We start from the raw sequence: 21930 nt of genomic DNA, 5'->3' as shown, positions 1-21930 counted from the left end.
TATATTCGGACTATATACATACATTAACTATATGGATATGTAAGGTACAAAATGTCTAATTGAATCGCTTGAATTGAATTTGAGATGAGTCATTTTATAGCTAGTAATTTAGTGTTGACAAAATTATACCAATTGATGTAAAATATAACTCAATTATCATCATATAGACGTGTACTTATTTGCATAATTAAATCAATAAGTAATTAACATTACATACAATGATACAATACACTCATTGACATGAAGTAGACAAATAAAGCTTATTAACTACATCATCAGAATGGTCTTTAAAGACATGTATAGTTCATTTAATGATCAAGTTCATGTTAAAATTGCTAATTGCAGCCCAAAAGGTTTCATAAATTGTAAATTGCAGCCCGATTCAATTTTTTTATCGGTTTACGTGTCAAAAAAATATTCGATTAAGGGTTTAGGGGCCATTTTTGTCCAAAAGATCGAAAGGAACATAATTGAGTTCGGAATTAGCAAAAAAATAACTTAAGTGCCTCATTCAACAAATCGGTATATTTTTATTACGCAAAACGAGGCACTTACGTTAGTTTTTTGCTAATTCCGAGCTTAATTCGGATCCTTAAGATCTTAAATGGCCCCTAAAACTTAAATCGAATATTTTTGACACGATAACTGATGAAAAAGTTAATCAGGTTGCAATTTACAATTTATAAGAGCTTTTGGGTTGCAATTTGCAAAAAAAATTTTTAAATGACTGCAATTTGCAAAATACAAACTTTAAATGGTTGTAATTGGCAAATTTTCCTAAAGAATTAAATACAATTACATGTCAAATATCTTAGAATTTTAGATAGTACGAAGTACATAAGTTACTATTGACCGAACTTTGCGGTAATTCTGAGACAAGGAGAATTTGAATTCTAGTAGTTTTTTTTTAGATAGGGGGAGTATTAGTACTCGTGTACCTTTCTAAAACAATTTTGACCGACAATTTAAGACATTTGAGGTGTGAATATTGAATATGAACCGACTAAACGATTATTAGTATCAATAAAAGCGTTCTCAAGTAATGCGCGGTTGGTGCACCATGCAAAAAGAACATTAATTAAGTATATTTTAAAGAATACGGGCGAAAAAAAAGAACATTATAAACAATTATAAAGAATGCGAGCATAGTATATATGTTCTTTTAGTTTGATTAATTATTATGTTCTTTTAAGTTTGAAGTATATGTTCTTTACATTACACAATATATTCTTTAATCTATGTACATACAAAAAATATTAAATTCAACAACCTAAGTAACCATGAAAGAGAATATGTTCTTAATAAATTATCATGTTCTTTTCTAAAGACTTTATAAACCGATCATACTTAGCCCGGTTTGACCCGACCGATTTTGGACGGGTTTAGGATAGATTTGTTCGGCCCAAATTCGGGTCGGGCCCGATCCGGCCTGAATTTCATTTATTAACGGGTTTGGGAATGTGTTTTTATGCACTTTTTTTAGATGCTTTTATTGGCCCGGCCCGAAAAACCCGCACAACCCGGCCATTTTGGGTGGGTTTGGGTACCAAAAATCTAGCCCAAATCTTTGCTCGACCCGGTTCGGCCCGAGAAATGAACCTTTTGCTCTCGGTCTGCTCAATGATCACCTCTAACACTTTATGTTATTTGTAATGCCATGATGTTCTTTGTCAAACACAAACATGTTCTTTTGTCAAACATTGGGTTTTTTTCAAATACATTCAATCACCTGAGTAACCACGAAAAAGAACATGTTCATTTTCTATAGACTTTATGTTCTTTGTAATACCATGTTCTTTATCAAACACAATCATGTTCTTTTGTTAAACACTAGTATGTTCTTTTGTCAATACTAATACTACCTCCGGTCCAATTTACTCGCAACAAAGGAATATTTTATATCTCACAAATAATACCCCTTTGTTGCGAGTAAATTGGACCGGAGGTAGTATGTTCTTTGTAATGTCATGCTCTTTGTCAAAAACAAACATGTTCTTTTATCAACAATAGCTAGTATATTCTGTTTCAAACACTAACATGTCCTTTTTTTTTTGTCCATATTCTTTAAAATATTTCTAATATTTTTTTCCGGGACTACTTTCATTCCCAAGCTCATCTATATATGCATCTCCGTTAATCATAACCAACAAATTGAAAGATCGTTATCAAACAAATATCGTTGCTAGGATTCCCCACTTCAATGGTACACATTTTATAACCGTGAAATATTCAATTGCACATTTTTGTACATCGTTTTTTTTAATCAATTAAAGCAACTGCCTACCACAAGAAACACAAGACTTAATTTTGGACCGTTATTTGCATTTTAAGTGGGGTTTACAATTCAATTATAAAGTGTGATAGTTACTCGTACGTTGCTAGGAAACTCCTGCAGTCCTGTGCTCAACATATACCTAATGTACTTGACATGCTGATGAATGCTAATATTATTTGTAACCTTTTTCACGAACGAGGTGAATGCACGAGTCTATTCTTTGCCTTTGGCCGGATTAGCGAAGGTTTCTCTTATACTTGCAACAGGCTTAGGCAAAGGTTGCTTATTGCGTTAAATTATTGCAGGACAACATGGAATTCAGTTAGCTTAGTTGGTGAAGGTTTAAAAGTAGTACTTATTTTAAACTTAAAATGCATAGACTTTTGTTGAAATCCAGCCATAATGTAATCCACTTGTGAGATTTCCTACATTAGAGACAAAAGAAGAGATTGTACCACTTTAAAATTAAGGCATATGAGTTACTCCTATTTTTACCAATTGAGTTTAGTATAGAACCGTCTTGAGCTTTGTTTGTAAATCAAAATCTTCTCCTCCTATGTATAATTTTCAATAATTAATCATTAAGGTTAATTAAACGACTCTTTAACACCTATTTTTTATTTTGATTTTCCTCGAGATCTTTAGGACATAAAGAATAAATTTACGGTTCAAAACATGCACCCGATGTTCATGCATGGGCAGCATGGTACTGCAATAATTGAAGAGATATACGTTTTAATAATCCTAAAAAACCATGAACAGAAAACCAAGGCATACCATATGAATCTAACATCAATAATTTTACATACTTTGGCCTTTCTTGATCAACCTGGCTACGCAGTATGGGCTAAGGCAGAGGTGGATTTGGACCATTTGTTGTTCTTCTCAAAAATGTTGTCATTTCTCTGCTTATTTTTATATTTGCTATGCAAATCTCAAACATTGCACGATATTGTACCAGTATTTATATGCAGATTATCATTAGCATAAAACACTTAAACACCACCTATTCACCTAATGTATGACCATTAGTGTGACAAACCTCCAAACCTATGTCATCACATTTAGAACAATTTTCGGAGTCCATCCACTACTAGATCGACAATATTATACGTACCCTGTAATCTATACTCCCTCTATTTTTCTTTTAAGTGACAATATAAGCGTCTTTGTGATCGATAGGACATAGGAGTTTAAATCCGAGCTATTAATCTTGCTATTGTAAAAAGCCATTAGTGAAATAATGCCTAATAAATCATTTCTTTGTAGCTTCCAAATAAAAAGAAAACAAAAAAATATTAAACTTTTGTAACAAACTTGGCCATTTGGGTTCTTGTAGGACCCAAAACTTAATGCATGCTGAGCTAATGAAAATGACTTTAGCACTTCAATATTGAATTGAAGCCGTCAATTTGTAATGGGTATGTACGGTCCATCGTTCAACTACGAGTGCATTCTTAGGAGAAATAGAGGAGAAATAGAGGGAAGAGATCGAAGGACAGGGGATGTAGGTAGCTTAGAGGGTCTAGTTGGTACGCTCGTGTAGTTTAAGGTGTTGTCTATCTACTAGCAAATCGCGATATTGCCGATATAGTTCATGTTTTTCTATTTTAGAGATCCAAAATGTTGTTCCTGTATCCTGTTTTCATTTTTGGATAGTATGTAAAGACCATTATACTCTCACCTTTTGAACTTTATTCATTGTATCTCTTAAATTACTCTTGAATTTTGCACATGTCTGACACTTTGTTCCACTTTCTCTCAATAACTTTTGTCTATAATTGTACTTTTTACTTTTTATATTGTACTTTATCCACTTTTTCCTCATATTTCTTAAATACTGTGAAAAAACATAAACAACAACTATATTATGGGATGGAGGGAGTAGTAAACTAGGTAGAGAAATTCTTATTCGCAATCAAACATCTAAGTGCACATAAAAATAGTGAATATATGCACCTAAGGCCGAATGATTTTATGCTCATATAAGGAATTAAAAATGAAAATTATATGAGTGTATATAACTTAAGAATACAATTTGAGTAATCTGTCCGTTTTTTTTTTATTTACATCACTTTCTTTTTATGGGTGTGTTTAGATACGTCACTACTATATTTGATAACTTTATTCTATAGTTTATCAATTCTCTCTCTTACTTTAAACCTCACCCAAATTATTTTATCATTTCTCTCTCTTCCATGGTTCATACTTAAATAATAAAAATATATATCCTCTCTCTCATATATTCTCTTTCATGGTCCCAATCTTATTTTTATAATAATTTATTCACCCACTCCTAATATTATATTTCTCTCCTAAAACTCCGTGCAATCCCAAGTAATGCAAATAAAAAAAAAAATCGAGGGAGTATTTAGGGCCTGTTCACATTTACTTATTTTCAGTTCAGTTTAGTTCAGCTCCAATCAGTTCAGTTTAGTTCAGCTCCAATCAGTTCAATTCAATTCAGCTCCAATCAGTTCAATTCAGTTCAGTAAATGTGAACAGACCCTTATTTGTGTACTTGTGTGATTTGATATATTCCCTCTATATATCTGAATAAGTGCAATATTTAGTCTGGTATACGTTTCAATGCATAAGTTTGACTTAAAATTTCTTAATGGTACGTTTTTGGAAAAAAAAAAATACTCAAGTAAATACTTCAATTCATAGTTATTATGGAAATATACATGGTATAATTTGTGACAAATTTAGCAAAATTTACATAATAACATTTATCCTTTTCATAATAGCATAAACAAAGTCAAAGTTATTATGTGAATAGTGCAAAAGTTAAACAGATATACATCAAGTGACACTTACACTACTGTATTCTACTAATGTATCACAAGTATTAACCGTCCTTGATGCTATCTCTCCATATATACTCAATAGTCAATTCCCATGTCCAACTTAAGGAAATCCTATCATCATTCATCAAAAGTTTTTAGAAGCAATTCTACGAGTAAACCAACACGAAATTATATTCAATCATATCAATTAAAACGATGATCATATGTCTGTATTCATTCAACTCAGTATACTTTTACACAACCCCGTATTCGTGTAATCTTTCATTCCGTCCACCAAGTAAATCCAACACATTTAAATCACAAAACTAAACACAACGCAACTAACAAGAAATAGCACAAATGAACTCTCTAACCCCCCAAAAAATCAACTAAACGTGTTAACATGAGTCATACATACGCACATACGTACATAGGTACATTACCAAAGACTTTAGAGAATGTGACCTTAGATTTGGCTCAACAGCTGTTCGATTTGTCGACCTTTTCGAACCTTCGATGAGCCGACTTAAACCCCCCATAATATACATCATGACTATATAAAAACAAAAATACATGTATACTACTGTAGTATTTCCCTAATTTTCCACATTTCACAATATTTACCACTACTTTTCAAACTAAAAAAAAACCCAAATTCCCATTTTTCCATAGTCAAAATTAACACTTACCGTCTTACCCCCATAATTCCATCTATATAAACCCGCTTCCCAAAATTATTTCTCATCAAAACTATTCTCAAAAACCAATCTTTTTTAAGCCCCATCTCAAATTTGTAGAAAATCTCAAGAACCCACAAAAATTAACCCATTAATTAACCAAATTTTGAAACTTTATAGTTTATATTGCTCAATTCTTTGATTCAAACTTAATTTTTGCATAAAATTAGCTTAATTTTACTTCAAATTTAGATTGCACACAAGATGTTTGCTACATTGCGTCAACCAACTACACAATCTTCACTAATCACTTACTCTCTCCCAAAACCAGCATTTCCTAAAACAGAGCAACTCCACTTTCTTCCATGTTTACCTTCTACAAAAAACCCAGAAATTCCCACCATTTTTTCAATCAAAAAACCTTTGCATGTTTCTTCAATTTCACAAAGAAAATCACTAGGAGTTGAATGCAAAGCATACGAAGCTAACCAATCTCAACCATTAGAGATTAATATTGAATTACCTAGTGCACAATCTGAGGCTGCTCAAAGGGTTAAAATTGGAATTTACTTTGCAACATGGTGGGCTTTAAATGTGGTTTTCAATATCTACAATAAGAAAGTGTTGAATGCTTTTCCTTACCCTTGGTTAACTTCTACACTTTCTCTTGCTGCTGGCTCTTTCATGATGTTGATTTCATGGGCTACCCGGGTTGCTGACCCGCCCAAGACTGATATGGAGTTTTGGAAGACTTTGCTTCCTGTAAGTTTCATTTTTGTCTTGTATTTATATTTCATTTTTGATGTTTTTGGATACTGAATTTCAATGGGTTTTGGTTGTGGTGTTGAATTCAGTGGTTTTTATGTGGTTATTGACTGTTAATATTGATGGGTTGATGAAGGTTACAATAAAAAAGTTGTCTTTTTTTCTTTTTTTTTTTGGGTTTAGTGCTAATATTGATATTTTGATTGTTTTTTTTAGTGTTGTTGAATTAAGGATTTTGATGAGTTTTTGGTTAAGTTTTGATGGCTCAATGAGATTTAGTTGAACAATTTGATATTTGGGTTTCAGCGCTTAATTGTATGGTATATTAATAAATGAACTTTATGCCCGTAAAGTGTCGCTTTTTAATGGAGTACGGAGTACTTTCAATGCTAATTTAGGCGGGTTTTTTGGTTGTTTTTTTAATGGGTCAAATAAATACTGTATAGTGTTTGGGTCTTGTGGGGTCATGTTTACTCGAGTCATGAGTCTCCTTATGGATCATCTTGGAATCTTGGATAGGGTCAGTTTTTAATGCTCTAGGTTGATGGATGATTTCTATGTTATTTAGAGTTTGATGGGTGGTTTTATTGAATGAATTTGCATGTGTTATTAATTGATGAATTTGCATGTGTTACTAATTGATGGACTCTATCCTAAATTTTGATGTGTTCTTGGTTGGTGATGTGTATTATTGAAGAGTTATGTTAACAATTTGTATATTGTGTAAATTGTCAATTTGAGTGTGCAGTTTGATTTCAGTTTGGGTTTAGATTGGGTATAGTTGGGCTTGGGTCGGATCATTTTGGATCTAGGTCATACTAAATTTTTGTGTCCATGTGAGTCAAATTAGCTTCGGATCAATTAATCAGGTCCTTTCGGGTCTGGTCAGTTTTTGACCGTTTTGATTTGGGTTATGCAGGTTGCAGTGGCTCACACAATTGGGCATGTTGCAGCAACTGTTAGTATGTCTAAAGTTGCAGTTTCCTTCACCCACATCATCAAAAGTGGTGAACCAGCTTTCAGTGTGTTGGTTTCAAGGTTCTTGTTAGGAGAAACATTTCCTTTGCCAGTTTACTTGTCACTTCTTCCCATCATCGGTGGCTGCGCCCTTTCAGCTGTCACTGAGCTCAATTTCAACATGACTGGTGAGTTTAAAATTTCTTATTTCTGATTTTGGTTATATATTGTGTATTACTGTGAACTAGTTTGTTAATGTCTCATTGTTCATTTACTAAGTCAAATTCTGAGGTTTCTTGTTATATTGGTGATAGGGTTTATGGGTGCTATGATCTCGAATCTGGCATTCGTTTTTCGGAACATTTTCTCAAAGAAAGGGATGACTGGCAAGTCTGTTAGTGGGATGAATTACTATGCATGCCTTTCAATGTTGTCTCTTTTGCTCCTTACACCCTTTGCACTTGCTGTTGAGGGACCTCAAGTATGGGCTGTTGGTTGGCAGAATGCAGTTGCACAGATTGGACCTAACTTCGTATGGTATGTACAAAAATTCCAGCTTTCATGAATTGATTTGTACTGCATCATATGCATTTGTTCTCATTTGATGGTAAAATTCCAGATTGGACCATTGGTCATATATTCGTGTTGCTTACCGAAGTCTCCATTTGTTTTCTGAATAGGTGGGTAGCAGCTCAAAGCATATTCTACCATTTGTACAATCAAGTGTCATACATGTCTCTGGACCAAATCTCTCCCCTTACTTTCAGTGTCGGGAATACGTTAAAGAGGATATCGGTTATAGTCTCTTCCATAATCATTTTCCACACTCCTATTCAACCTGTTAATGCTCTAGGAGCTGCCATTGCAATTCTTGGAACTTTTATCTACTCACAGGTAATAAGAAACTCTCTTCTAAAAATTTGAGATTATTGTTGCAAGCTTGAATGTTTTCCTATAATCTCAATCAGAGATTAAAATTCTCACTCAGCATAATTTGACATAAAATCGTATCAATATTATTTCGTGGCAGGCAAAACTGTAAGGCAATGAAGGCACTTTACTGAGAGTAGAATGTAAAGTGGTGAAAGTTGGATGAAGAGTTGGGAAAGGGTGAAGAACACATGCAGTAACAGAACTGCCTGGTAATCAAACTCTGATGAGTCTTTCATGTGGTGTGATGCGATGCAGAAACTGTTTTTTAACCATGTCTAATTAAAGTAGAAGCAATCCTTGAAGGGTGGTACGCGCGCAAAGGGTAATCTTTTGCATAGAAATACATCTGATCAATAAATGTTCATCTCTTTGCTTCATAACTAAGTTTCCAGAAATGCTTTGTGTACATGTAGCACTTGAAGCTGAGCATCTTTGTAACTTGTGGAAATGCAAATCACTTATAAAATGGCTCTAATCAATTTTGTTAAATTATGAATAAAGTAGAGCTATACATGATGAGTTATATACTAATTCCTATCTTCCGTTCAAGAACACAAATTCTAGCATTTCTCCTATTCCTATATATATATATATATATATATATATATATATATATATATATATATATTTTGTTTTTCTGTATCTCTTAGTACCATTTCGATGTAGGATATACCAATCTCGCGTCTTCCTTTATTAGAAACCTGATTTGGTAACAGACTAATGGAATAACTGATAAAAAGAGCAAAACTCCTGATTGATAGCCAGAAAAATGGTTTAATAGCAAAGGATGAGTTTGTATTTGTGCAATCTCAAAACCTTTACTATGTGAAATATACCATATAATATTCCATATGATATGCTCTTATTCCAAATCTTAGGAAATCAAACCGAAATGCAAGTTGGAAAGTCACTACTCAAAGGCTGTCATTTTCACAAGTTCACCCAATTTATTCTCATAAATATAAATGATGCAGATACTGGGAGTAAAAGTCCTTTTCCAATAGATTTATTTCATCGTTTGCCTCCAATGATCCAATCTAGCAATTCTTTTGTTGGTGTGATTGTTACAGAACTATATCTCTGAAGGCCTCCTAGATGAAAAATAGACTGTATGTAATGCTGTAAGTCTAATACTTCAACTAAACAGGGTACGAGTCAAGTTTGTTAAATTCATATACGATAATAAATGTTTCCTCGTCAAGCACAATCTTTATTGAACAAATCCAACATTATATAGATAAGTAAGGACCAAAAGAGTAAAACACAATCAACTAGAGATTTATAAAAGCACACAGTGACTGATGCAGACGATTGGCTGATAAAAGCAGCCCTGTGAAACGATACCTAGAGACTTGACCAGCACAGCTTTAGTCCATAGTTGATGAAATGCCTCTGTTGTGATTGTTACTGAACCTGCACCTTTCTTGGTTGCTGCCATAAGTTTTTAGTCGTGACTGATTAATTTATAAACAGCACCCCGATGCGTCTCTGTGCCATCCTGACCAAACTAGCATAATTATCCAAGCGGCGTACTATGTAGCCAGGGCTCTGAGGAGGGAATAAAGCTTCTTCATTCTCTGATATAATAGCCGCAACTCCTGCACATATTTTTCGTGTGTTTTCCATTGGGGTGATGGCATTAGTCTATAGATATCTTTGTTAACAAACTAAAATAGTGAAGATTATCCTAATTTTAGTTCAAATCTGTCAGTGATACTTACTATTTCTCTCTGTTGCCTTCCTTCTGTAATAATTTGATTGATCATTGTTGGGAAGAAATTGTGAACCCGATTCTTGTTTCTTTGTGCTGCATGAGAAAGTATGTCAGCTATTTATTATTAAGATTCTTAGCACAAGTTCTGAAGATAAAAATGGTTCTGGCAGTACCTGACAAAAGAAACTATGTCTTCAGGTACATCAGCTTCTTCAATTTCAAGATTACTAGTGTCATCCAAATTGGAGTTTCCTTTAAGCTTTATTATTCTAGGATTTTCCCCAGCTCTATATACGACCGATGGCAAACTCTTGAGCTTGTCACAGTTCCAAACAGAGAATCTGCGGAAGGCAGGCCACTCAAGTGCCTGTCTGTCAGCATATATGCTCTGCAATTGTGGCAAGTCAATCAGGACTAGTTCTTGTATTTCTGGAAGACAGCAGGAAACAATTGTGTGTGAATCGGTACTTGAGTTTGCAGTAGGCTTTATGAAGTTTCCTTTTACTTATCTCAGACTCTCAGTTGAGATCTTTTTCTTACATCATCAAGCATATACTAATATTATTACAGTAACTATGCTTTTACCTTACTTTCTCCATTGGTGTAAGGTGATGAAGTGACTAGAGAAATTGAATTCGGATTGGATACAGATTACAGATTATCACAGTTTCATAATAGGATCTTTATCGAACTCTTATTGTTGTTGATTTGTTATCTTAAATGACAATTTAGTCTGAATCTGATGAAAGCACATCCCCACCAGATTGTACATGATCCAAATCCAATTAATAATATAGAATCCGATTATAATGGCTTAAGTCCGAATAGAAGTGGATAAGATAGATACGATTCATACGATACATGACGAGACTAACCTGAAACCTGCTTCTTGTTTCTGATCATCTTATCATAAAAGACTGAAAATTGCAAACTCTGAAAGATCTATCACCAAATTGATTCATTACAGGCATCCTTTTGATCACAAGAAATGGTCACAAGACAACTAAGGATTATCTAAAGCTTTGTGCTACAAACAACTGAAAGATCATCTAAGGTTTCGGATACTAAAAAGATACTGCTACTTACAAAGTTACAAATAGAAAATCTATATACTGATATAAGAAAAGAAAGAAAGCAAACCTTGTGCCTAGAATAATAGCGAGCCTTAAACAAAAGAAAAGTTTAAGGATCAATACCAACATCTGTTTTGAGGCTCCTATAACTAAACCCGCCAAACCTCTTGCTTTCTGAGACATCCACAGCAGAACACATACTAGGCAGAAAACTACTGCTATTATTATTACTACTGCTGTTGCTGCTGCTGTTATTATTGCTTCTTCTCTTCTTTCTCCAGCTCATGCTCAGCAACGATCCTAACGAAGCTGTCTTCACTCGACTAGTTGGTAAACTGGTAGTCTTCCTAGAGACTCCTACATAAGTTTTTGCCTCAAGTTTCTTAGATGCATCACCACAGTCTCTCTCAAGCCTACGAAAATACTCAATCTCTCGTCTGACAAGTGATCCAACTGTCCCTCTGGTGCCTATTGCAATAGGAGCTGTTGTGCCCATTTTTTCTTTGATGAGTATGTTTGTTGAGGTACTTGCCTTATATAACATTTTTAAGATAAGTTGTTATTTTTTTTTTATACAAAATATTTGTGTGTTTGAAAGAGAGGCTTGGAAATAAAGCACAGTATGATGGATCTCTGAGTCTTTGTCTATTTAGGAGGATTGCTTTGGGATTTAGGCATCTCTAATCTTTTGCTTTATAGAGTTGTATATGTCTGCTTTATGTAAAGGGGGCAAGCAGCATGAGAATTTCTTTTTCATATGATAAGGACTTTGGATTACCATAAATTTCATCATAGTATTATTAAAAGTAAAGCATAAATCAAGGGACATTAAAGTAAGGTTTTCATGGCCATCTAAGGCTATATGCAATCATACAACACCCCGGAAATTTTAGGGTATTAATTAAAAAATGTTCGAGATATTAACAATACAAATTTGTATGATTTTTAACTTTTTTTTAGAGGTATATGTTAACAATTCACAAATATCATGATAATTAGTTTCATAAATATTGAGTTTCTTTATTAAAAATTACGTCACTAAGCATCTTGTTCTATTCGCAATAATTAATACTCCATAAAATTTGTCTTCGTTATAAAATACTTTAATGTAACTTTATAGATTTAAGGGGCTTTTGGTTTGCAAATTGGTATGAGGTTAAAATCAGAAATGAAATCATAGCAATATGGGTTTTAAACTTGTTTCTTAATACCATATATTCGATATGATTATTTAATGCAGTTTTTTTTTCCTATTATTTGATACCTAAAAGTATGGGAAGGCCTCAAAATGTTTTTTACATTCATATTATAATCATAACAATTTAGAGCCGAAAGTCACGCATCTTTCATCAAGTAATTCGATCAATCAAGCCTCATCTAACCAGACAAAGGTACACAATATATAAAAGTGATTAATTTTGGATTTTTGGTGAATAATTTATAAGGGTAAAAGTCAAAGTCAATGATTAAGAATGTGTAATATAAAATATAAAATGTAACAAACGTGATTGGCTTCGAGTGCGTTGGCCCTAAGGCATGACTTTAATGGTCGGCCTTCTTAATCTTTTGTTTGCCTATTGTCCAATATCAATAGTGGAAACAAGGTTAGCTATAATTTATTAGGTATCACCTTATTATCAAGGACCATCATAAAGTTACACATCTATTATTGTAATTGATTGTGCACATTCCTAGTGCTCACTCTAATCATTTCATCACATTTCTTTTTCCATTTACGAAGTACTAGTAAAGTTTTGAAGAGTCGTATTTAAGACATTGGTTCGAAATTATTTTTTGATTTGTTGGTGTGGTGACTACTGATATACTGTAGTTAAAACGAGGGCGAAACTTATTCTAAGAGATGTACGGTACTACATCAGAATTAATTTCATTGTAACTAGATCATTTGAAATTTAAAGACATGTTTTGAGCTTTCTAATATTTCCTTCCTTAATTCTTATTATACATAATCCTACGCTATGGATCGAAACCTTGTGAGAGGGGTTCGATTCTTACTCCTTGCAAGAAGGATAAGTACACGACTACACGTACACCGTATCTTTGAAGAACCATGTGATGTTACAATTTCTCCATTGGATCTAAGTTAAAAGGTGATAAGAGATGGAGAGCAAAAAAAATACTGTAATTCCACTCAGGGCATCAGAGAAGAACAACACTTGTGTATCAATATGTGTATAAGAATTCAAAATTGATTTCTCTATAAATTTACATTCATCAACAATTTTCCAAGGTTCCGATATGACAGACACAATACACAGTTATGACTCCCAAAAAAACAGCGGGGGTGGGGGTGGGTTGTACAGACTAGCCTAATCAATTATTACTAGTTTCCGACACCCCTGTATTACTTTTATTGCCTTCCCTAGTCCCCTTATAAGTAATGGCATTCAGTATAATCACGTTCGAATATTAACAAATCATTTGTGTGTACTAATTAAACAACTAGGACGTACTTGGTAGATGGCATGAATACCTCAACTTCCGATGTGAAGCAAGCGCATTTTGCAGTGCAGCATGCACATTTGCTCCTTCCCGAAACACTGAATCGTATAAATGACATACAAATTGAGACAATTCCTCTTCCTCGTGGTCCCAGAAAGCCTTTGATGTATTTTCTGTGCTTTTCTCAAGGTCACTATCTTCCCAGTCACTGATAGGACTACCTGGTTCTGCTGGTTCTTCATCTTCTGCTTCATCCTCCCCAAGCTCAAATTTGCCATTCTCCAAATCATCAAAATCGCCTGATCCATGGAATGACGCTAATTGCATTTGAGGAGGTTCACTGGATGGACATATAACAGCCTTTGCACCAGAATCTAGAATGGCCTTAATTAAGGGCTTAACCATCCCGTATCTTCCGGTGCTGATTACAATTCTGTCCCTCCAGGCTCCAACCTGAGAGACGACATGGTACATAAAATTAGTCCAGGATGCATAATGTTGAACTTATTCAAGGATATAAAAGTAGAAGAAGTCCTATATACAAGGTGCTCATATTGAACGAGGACCTCCAACAGTAACAGATACTTTGATCTAATACTATGAGAACCAAAGGTTTATTTTATTGATCAGAAAGACACAAAACCAAGTTTAGCACAAATAATCGAAGAATCGTATGTGCACATACCATCCAGCGAATATCATCAGCCACTAGATGCATGGATGGGACAGTTCTCCGAAACATAAATGCCCCAATTTCACGGTCATCTTCCATAACCTTCATAAAGTTAAATGCTTGATAAGCCTGTGATTATGGAATAGACAAATCTGCAGCAGAGAAGAAACTAAAAACATACCTGGGTTTGGCGTCCTATATACCGATGGACAACACAACCAATTTGAAAATAAGGCCTATATGCCACCAGGTCAGCTATGGTTGAGATGGAGTTAAGTTTTGACATCTCCTTTCTACCCCGAACAGTTGACAACAAACTAAAACGAACACTCTGTACAAACTTGTCTGCAAGCTCCCCAGGTTCAGCAACCACAAATACATCATTCTGCCAGCTACAGAACATTTTACCAGAGTCAAGCTCTGCTCAAAAGCAAAAATTTTAACATCTAATGCCTATCTACACAAACTGGGACAAGATAGAAGCCATGGAGAAAGCAAAAACTAAAATGTAGCAGGACAAAGACATTGACCTCAAAATTGCTCCAGTAGTGTCATTTTGGAGCGCTAAATGAATAATCCCGACTTGCGGTGAACTCTTCAGCTTATTTAACAATGATTGCACAGGCAAACACAGCTGCCTGGGTCCTGAAGGAGACTTTGGAGGTGACGAAGTTGATCTTGGAGCCTGATGGCCATCCAAGCTCAAAGGAGGAACTAAGTCAATACGGCCAATCCTCTGAGCAACTTCTGGACTGTACAGTAATGGGCTTGATGGAAAGCTTCCGGTAAACATAGGTGATGCAAATGGTGAGTTAATTGAAGTACCAGTCACTGGCTTAGGAGAATTTGACATTCCTGTTACAGTAGACAATCTTACTCCACTATGGGAACAAAATGTTTCAAGTGATCTTGTATGATGAGTGATTCTTCCAGAATCTGGACTATTAGAAGCTTCGACAAGGAGTACGTTCCGCCTCCATCCCAAGGAAGGACTACCATCATCTGGCAATGTAAAAACAACAAAATAAGATTGATATGCTATATACTGAGGCCTTTTAGATTCAGACCTACAGCAGAATTAAATGTACGTGAAGAGTGGAGAACCAAAAGACGGGGGAAAAAAGATAAAAATTGTGTTACCAGCTGAAAAAATTTAATCATAAAATACCAGGATTAGATTAGTACCATTCTCTGACTTTGATTTTGACAGATTTTGAGATTTCACACCATCTGAAAATCTTTCGTCCTGTTGGTATGGCAACGTTAGCCTCTGACAAACACTTTTGAATGCTTCTGAGTTATTTTTGGCGTAGTCCTCTGCGGCTGTTTCCAACCTCAGCCAACCAGCAGGATCGGTTTCGTCCAGCTCCATATCGCATCGGTCATCAACTAAGCACACGAATGAAAAAGTTCAATGAGATCCATTTCTCATTATAATCTAAAGAAAGGAAGGGGATTGATAAATGTGATGTTAATACAACCACAAACTGCTCAAACAACAACAAAAGTTTCCCACAATATTGTGAAATACAGACAGGAAAGAAACATTGCTAGCAACAGTAGGCATATATTGTAAAAGCAAGGCATTCGAGTTCTAACCAGGATTGAACCGAAAGTATTGTATATCAGGAAGCATCGGTAGAAGTGTACTTAAAGCTTCCTCAACCCGTTCCACTGAACATGCACTCTCAATTAACACTGGCACCGTATCCCAAATAAGCCAACCAGCCTTCCGTGCCTGCAAAATTATATGATTAATAAAATTCTCTTCAACTTATTCCTTTATTACTTGTTTTACTTCTATTTTTATGAAAGATTAAGACTATGATGATATTGATGTTGAGATCTTAGCCTTATTAACCTTAGTTGGAACAGAGCCACATCCAATAGAAACCAAACAATCAATTTTAGTGTCAGGCCACAAAAGTTGAGCTTCCCGTATAGCAAAAATGGTAGGGTTGTTTGCCACTATAGCACCATCTTGCCAGCGATTGACATCTGCTAGGAGACAAGAAAGATCAGAAGGGAGAGAGAAATGGGAAAAACAAAACTAAGTGAGGGCATTAAATGAAACAGCACACTAAATTACCATCTGAAAAATCATCTAAATAATATGGTGCGGCAGATGAAGCTCTTATAGCTTGCCAGACCTTGTGTTTACAACTCCCAATGAAAGCATTATGTTTATATCCAACTTCCGCATTTGCGTTGTCTCCACCTGACATACTGATTGCTGAGCTTTCAGAGGGTGACAGGTACATCTCAGGAGTTCCAGATGGATACTGAAATATAGTTTTAATGAAATTTTCCTATTAGACTGATGGGCAAGTGGTAACAACGTCATGAAAAGCTAAAACAAAAGTTAAAAATAACTAAAAACCTGGTAATTTCGAAATACAAAAGGCTGTGCAGGAACCACGCTAACTAGAGTTGATACAACAAACACTTTAGGTATTCTTTTCACAGCAGAATCTATCAAAAGGTCTCCATCTTCATCATCACACATCTCTTTCAACAATCTCTCAAATTGATCTGCACTGTGCTGCAAGAAACAAGTAATTGCATCTTATTTTCAACACACGATAAAGTTGCCATTTTACAACAACAATAGTTGGGAGAGGGGAAAATAAAAGCAATCTTTACTTTTGCTCCATGTACAGCAACTCTGAACCTCTGAGATGAGCTTTTGTACAATTGATCCAACTTCTCTCTCCAAGTTGCTGCCTCGCTGTCTTTAGAAACAGGTTCAGCAAAAACCAGTTTGCCTGATCAAGCACGCCAGAAAAAAAAAAAAAAAAACAAGATTCAAAACCAATATTTATGCAATCTAAAGGAAGAAAAAGGATAGCATTTATAACCAGTGCATGCCACTCACCAAGTTTCTTGTATATTTCCTCACACTCATCTAAAGTCATTGATTTGATCCCAAGAGCCACAGCTAGCATACCACCAGTTGATGTGCCACATATGAGGTCAAACATTTCATGTATCGGTTTCCCTGTCCCCTTTTCCAATTCTTTCAGGATTTTCACAGTTGCGAGACCTTTCATTCCACCCCCATCCATCGTGAGTATCCGAAGCCCTTGCCTTGCAACTGGTCTCCCCTTTATGGCACGTCGTAGTATCTCATTCTCTCCTGCATCAAATATAAGATAATCACTACACTAAACCTAAGCAACAGAAGAAGATTTTTAGGTCTGAGAACAAACCAAGAATTGCCAAGGCTCGAGCAGCAGCTTTATTGACCCGTGGCTCAGCTGTGGATGTCAAGCGCATAAGAAGTTCCCGCAGACTTTCAGAAGTAACCATCTTTTTCCGATTCTCCAAACAGAAAGCCAAATTTCCAATCACCCACAGAGCTAATCTTTGGACCTAAGATGGGCATTCATATGTTTCATTAAATGCCTTCAGGATGAATCAATTAAACTAACACACTGCTAGAGATTAGTAGATTACCTCTGGATTCTTATGGGCACATAAGAATTTCAATGATTTCATAACATCCTTGGAGAATATTTTCTGAGCTACAGCATCAGAAGCAAAAGCAAGGCGTTCCACGACTTGTAACACAGAAATTAATTCCTTCTCAACAGCAGATCTGAGAACAGCTTCAATAGGTTTCATGATATCACACTTCATTAGTAGCATTGCAACAGATACATCTGCAGCAAGAGATGAAAGAGCAAAGCATGCTTGCTCAACCTACAAAAAAAATAATAATAGTACTTCAGCTACTATCTAAGAATGGTAGGAAATAGAAAATATCACAACTGCCTGACATACCACATGATGGTTGTCAGTGCTGATCATACTAATGAGCTGCCGGACTGCATTTTCATCTTTACCAACAACAACACGATTATCTTGGTCTTGCATGATTTTTCCCAGAGCAGATGCCAGTAGGGGATGCCGGCAAGAAGAAAATCGGAATATCAGGGAGAAAAAGGCACTCAGCTTGTGTCTTGATGCACCAAAATAGGAAGTTGCCTCTGTCTGTATTCATCAAGTTCCATTTGGAGGAAAAAGTTACACTCAAACAGCATCAAGTGGAACTTAGTATAAAAATTAGCACATACTTCGTAATTCTTTAGTACCTCTATTTGCACATTCACTGATTTCAAATGTTCATCAGCTACAATTCTGACATTTGCAAGAGATAAGTGACGCAGTTTTTGTAGCGGCAAGATTTCAGGAAGGAACTCAAGTGGATTTCCAAACAATCTTAAAACACGCAATTCAGCCACAGCCCTGTCATGAACAGAAAAATAAAATAACATTAGGTCTCTTGCAAAAATTTCTTTGTAAGCTTCAACCAAGAAAATGAATAAGGGTGTGATCACAGAAGATACAACCTGAAGTCTAGTAATGGACGAATCAGCTTGTTATGTTCCAGTGAAAGCTCCACAAGTCCAACACACTGTCTTAGCTCCACTGCTTCCAAAGTCAAAGTCAGGATGATGAGTATATTGTAGAAAGTTTCACTATCTAAAAGCTCTCCCACTCTTAAGTTTTTAGCAAGATCGTTCCTATGCATGTGAATTAACGAACAAAATAGATATAATGCTTGCCTGGAACAGAGACTAGAGCATTATCATCAGCTCTTAGAACTTTTAAGTTTTTGAGTTGACCAACTTCAGGAGGCAGAACTGATAGCTTGTTGTTATTAAGGTATAGCTTCTCAAGTAAAGGAAGTTTTGTCACTTCCACAGGCAACACCTGTTGAATGCACAGAAAGATTGCATCATACAACTGCCAAAACTCAGTCATGACCAGTTATAAGAGAATCTAAATCACAATTTATCTAACACGTGAAAGCTTTTATAGTTCCAAATACAAACATTTAAGTTTCAAGCTTCTTGCTAACAAGTGAAATTGGGGAAGAATCAGAATAATGTTAGTGGAAAACAAGCATTATCAACCACGGAGTACTAATTATTGTCCTACTCCCTTCCGTTTCCAAGGCAGATGCGCTACTTAACTTTTTGGAATGTTTCAACAGACGGTCATAATTCTTCAGAAACTCTCTGTGTATAGTTACATTGTTCCACTATAACAAATCATAACAAGTCCTTGATCAATGTTGTCAACTTGCATGTTTTGTCAATTAAGTCAGTTAAACTGGAACCATAGCAGATACTCCGTATTATTCTGTGCCTCATAAACAATGCCAGGGCAAAATTACAGCGATATCCACATTTATAATGGTGTGTCAGTGTGTGTATAGTCTAATGATATTCATACATCTATTCAGGAACTAGATAAATGTTTACAGCTTCAAAGTTCCACCTTTCTTCCTGTACCTCTGAGAGGTCTCTAAAACTTCAATCAGTTTAGCAGTGACCATATTTCAGGATAACAACTTTGACACCTACTAGGCTTAAATCAATGTGAGAGGCTTAATTTGATCAATTCAAACATAATCATATCAAATCTTCGATATGTTTATGGCAGAAACTTTATAACTTATACTAATTCTATCAACACTGCCAATTCCCCTAATATTACACCTTAGGTAGCATACACAACATGCATCAATCCGGACTCTTCATTTCACCTCAAGTACCCTCGTAAACATAAAACCATAGGTCCATAACATAAAAATCTTTATAGGCAAGACCCTATCATCCAATTATCACAAAGATTCCGATCAAATTCAAACAATCACAATACATTATTAACTAAAAATTTAACAATCCAACAAAAACACATTCAATACAAGATAATTAGAAGCATACTTACAGAAATACCACAACCACAAAGACTCAAAGCAGTAACAGTATTCCAATGCTCAGAAAAATTCACGCAACCATCACCAACACCAGTAGCCACCGCTGTCGCGGCAACCTTAGACCTTAACAACCTCGTCAAAACCCCAATGCCATCACTCTGCTGACCAGAACCAACAGTTTTCCCCATTGTAATCGCTCTCAATGGCTCCCGTCTCCTCACAACCTTCATCTCCACTGCAACTCCGCCATCATTCTCTCTCTCCTCCAATTCAACAACAACCGTATCCTCCGGTGGCGGCATCTCCACCATTAACTTCGACTGCAACCTCAACGCCACTTGATCCTCATCGTCTCCTGCTGTCCAATCCATCTCCACCGTTTTCTTCGAGAAATCGCCGCCATTGTCGACCACAACAATTGAATCTCTCTCCTCTTCATCTTCATCATCCTCCGCTTCTTCGCCGAAATGGAGCGTCAAATGGAATGCTTCCGACGGTCTTTTCCAACCTAATCCCCATGACATTTCGCTTTTGATCACAAAAATTAGCTCAAAATTGATGATAATTCACCGATTTCCAGAAATTAATCGATAACTTAGGGTTTAAGGTAATGTGCCAAATTGAGAGAATTCTGGAAAATTCCCCAAATCAATTTGATCGAAAAATAATGAATGAATGAAAAAATGGAAATTGAACGATGTATTAATAGTAGTTTCAACGATAAAGACGAGGAAGAAAGACGTATCAGAAATGTCAAATCGAAGCAACTTTAAATTTGATTTGTAATTTTTTTTTTTTTAACGAAAAATTGAAGCTTTTTTCAATTTATTCGTGTGTTCTTGAATCTTGACGATGAAGATGATGAGTACTTTTCTTTGTTTTTCAGTTTCTCCCGCTAAAACGACGACGTCGTTGCATCAAAGTCAGTGTTTTATTAGAAGAGACTGATTTTATGGGTTTTCTCCCTCTTGAAAAAGGTCCATTATACTATTCCCTCTGTCCCCTTTCGAAAGTCCTTAGCAAATTTTAGTCCCAAACTATTCACCCATTTGTTTTTTTCAACAACTATTATATAAAGACTAGAATAGAGCCGGTTTACAATAACTTATTGTAAACCCAACCTTCTAGTATACCATACGAATGTGATTATATCATACAAAATATGATTATATTATTACAAAAGTGATTATATCATTCTAAAATTATTATGTAAATATATCACTCAAAAAGTGAATTTATCATTATAAAAAGTATCAAATAATAAGTTACATCATTCAAAAAAGATGATTTTTAAATTTTATTATCCTAAAGATAATTATATAATCTCATTAAATGGTTTAATATGAGATTATATAATTCAAAATATGACTCACAAAAAGATAATTATATCATCTAAAAAAGTGATTATATCATCCAGAATGTGATTATATTTTTTAAAAGTGTCAAATTTTGGGTCTACAATAATTTATTGTAGATCGGGTCCATACAAGACCATTGCAGCTATTAATATTAATTTTTTTTACCAAAATTCCCTCGAATTTGCAACAATACTTGTGCATATTTAAATTTCCCATATAAATTTTGTTTTCCCATGTACTTTTATTACTTTCTCTCTATACTTTTTTCCATACCCAATGTCAATTTACTTTTTCAATGTACTATAACTATTCTTATTTGTGTTTATTAATTCCCGTGAAAAATGCCCATAAGGGACTATCAAAAGGGACGGAGGGGGTAATACAAGATGATCCAAAATTAATGGGCTCATAGTTTACTCCATATGAAATAAAAATGAGTAGAATAAAGTTGACGAGAGCGAGAACTGATAGTAAAAATATTACTACCTCCGTCCCCTTTTGATAGTCCCTTATGAGCAAATTTTA

At 35.1% G+C, this 21930-nt stretch overlaps 3 protein-coding genes across 3 annotated transcripts; 1 reads left to right on the top strand and 2 right to left on the bottom strand.

Annotated features, from left to right (window-relative positions):
• Positions 1–5774: 5774 nt before the first annotated feature.
• LOC145611199 (glucose-6-phosphate/phosphate translocator 2, chloroplastic-like) lies at positions 5775–8885 on the top strand. Its single transcript, XM_081666492.1, has 5 exons — positions 5775–6503; positions 7426–7651; positions 7778–8000; positions 8144–8357; positions 8494–8885. Exons 1-5 carry the CDS (start codon positions 6006–6008, stop codon positions 8503–8505), a joined length of 1173 nt encoding a protein of 390 aa, XP_081522618.1. The 5' UTR covers positions 5775–6005; the 3' UTR covers positions 8506–8885.
• A 2168-nt stretch (positions 8886–11053) lies between these two features.
• On the bottom strand, positions 11054–11822 carry LOC145611614 (uncharacterized). Its single transcript, XM_081666954.1, has one exon. It carries the CDS (start codon positions 11725–11727, stop codon positions 11293–11295), a length of 435 nt encoding a protein of 144 aa, XP_081523080.1. The 5' UTR covers positions 11728–11822; the 3' UTR covers positions 11054–11292.
• Positions 11823–13402: 1580 nt separating this feature from the next.
• On the bottom strand, positions 13403–21026 carry LOC145610164 (phospholipase A I-like). The gene is made up of 18 exons (XM_081665435.1): positions 20059–21026; positions 18888–19035; positions 18672–18750; positions 18414–18567; positions 18103–18312; positions 17776–18021; positions 17529–17691; positions 17195–17455; positions 16963–17084; positions 16700–16861; positions 16409–16601; positions 16181–16317; positions 15919–16057; positions 15505–15708; positions 14850–15321; positions 14501–14711; positions 14332–14421; positions 13403–14099 (listed from the first exon to the last, which is right to left on the bottom strand). The coding sequence occupies exons 1-18, from the start codon at positions 20569–20571 to the stop codon at positions 13647–13649; spliced, it is 3957 nt and encodes a 1318-aa protein (XP_081521561.1). The 5' UTR covers positions 20572–21026; the 3' UTR covers positions 13403–13646.
• Positions 21027–21930: the final 904 nt, after the last annotated feature.

The sequence above is a fragment of the Chenopodium album genome, chromosome 24, assembly GCF_948465745.1.
Source record: "Chenopodium album chromosome 24, dcCheAlbu1.1, whole genome shotgun sequence".
Taxonomy (NCBI): domain Eukaryota; kingdom Viridiplantae; phylum Streptophyta; class Magnoliopsida; order Caryophyllales; family Amaranthaceae; genus Chenopodium; species Chenopodium album.
Note: the sequence above shows the minus strand (reverse complement) of the source record. Positions and strands in the feature narration are given on the sequence as shown.

What these genes read in the sequence shown, in the direction of transcription:
- LOC145611199 (XM_081666492.1), top strand. Translation starts at nt 6,006, where the DNA reads ATGTTTGCTACATTGCGTCAACCAACTACACAATCTTCACTAATCACT. An exon ending in TTTGGAAGACTTTGCTTCCT is followed by an intron (nt 6,504 to 7,425) that starts GTAAGTTTCATT and finishes TGGGTTATGCAG; the next exon opens with GTTGCAGTGGCTCACACAAT. An exon ending in ATTGGACCTAACTTCGTATG is followed by an intron (nt 8,001 to 8,143) that starts GTATGTACAAAA and finishes TTTTCTGAATAG; the next exon opens with GTGGGTAGCAGCTCAAAGCA.
- LOC145611614 (XM_081666954.1), bottom strand. Translation starts at nt 11,727, where the DNA reads ATGTTATATAAGGCAAGTACCTCAACAAACATACTCATCAAAGAAAAA.
- LOC145610164 (XM_081665435.1), bottom strand. Translation starts at nt 20,571, where the DNA reads ATGTCATGGGGATTAGGTTGGAAAAGACCGTCGGAAGCATTCCATTTG. An exon ending in TTGTATTTCGAAATTACCAG is followed by an intron (nt 16,602 to 16,699) that starts GTTTTTAGTTAT and finishes ACTATATTTCAG; the next exon opens with TATCCATCTGGAACTCCTGA. An exon ending in GTGGCTCTGTTCCAACTAAG is followed by an intron (nt 16,058 to 16,180) that starts GTTAATAAGGCT and finishes ATAATTTTGCAG; the next exon opens with GCACGGAAGGCTGGTTGGCT.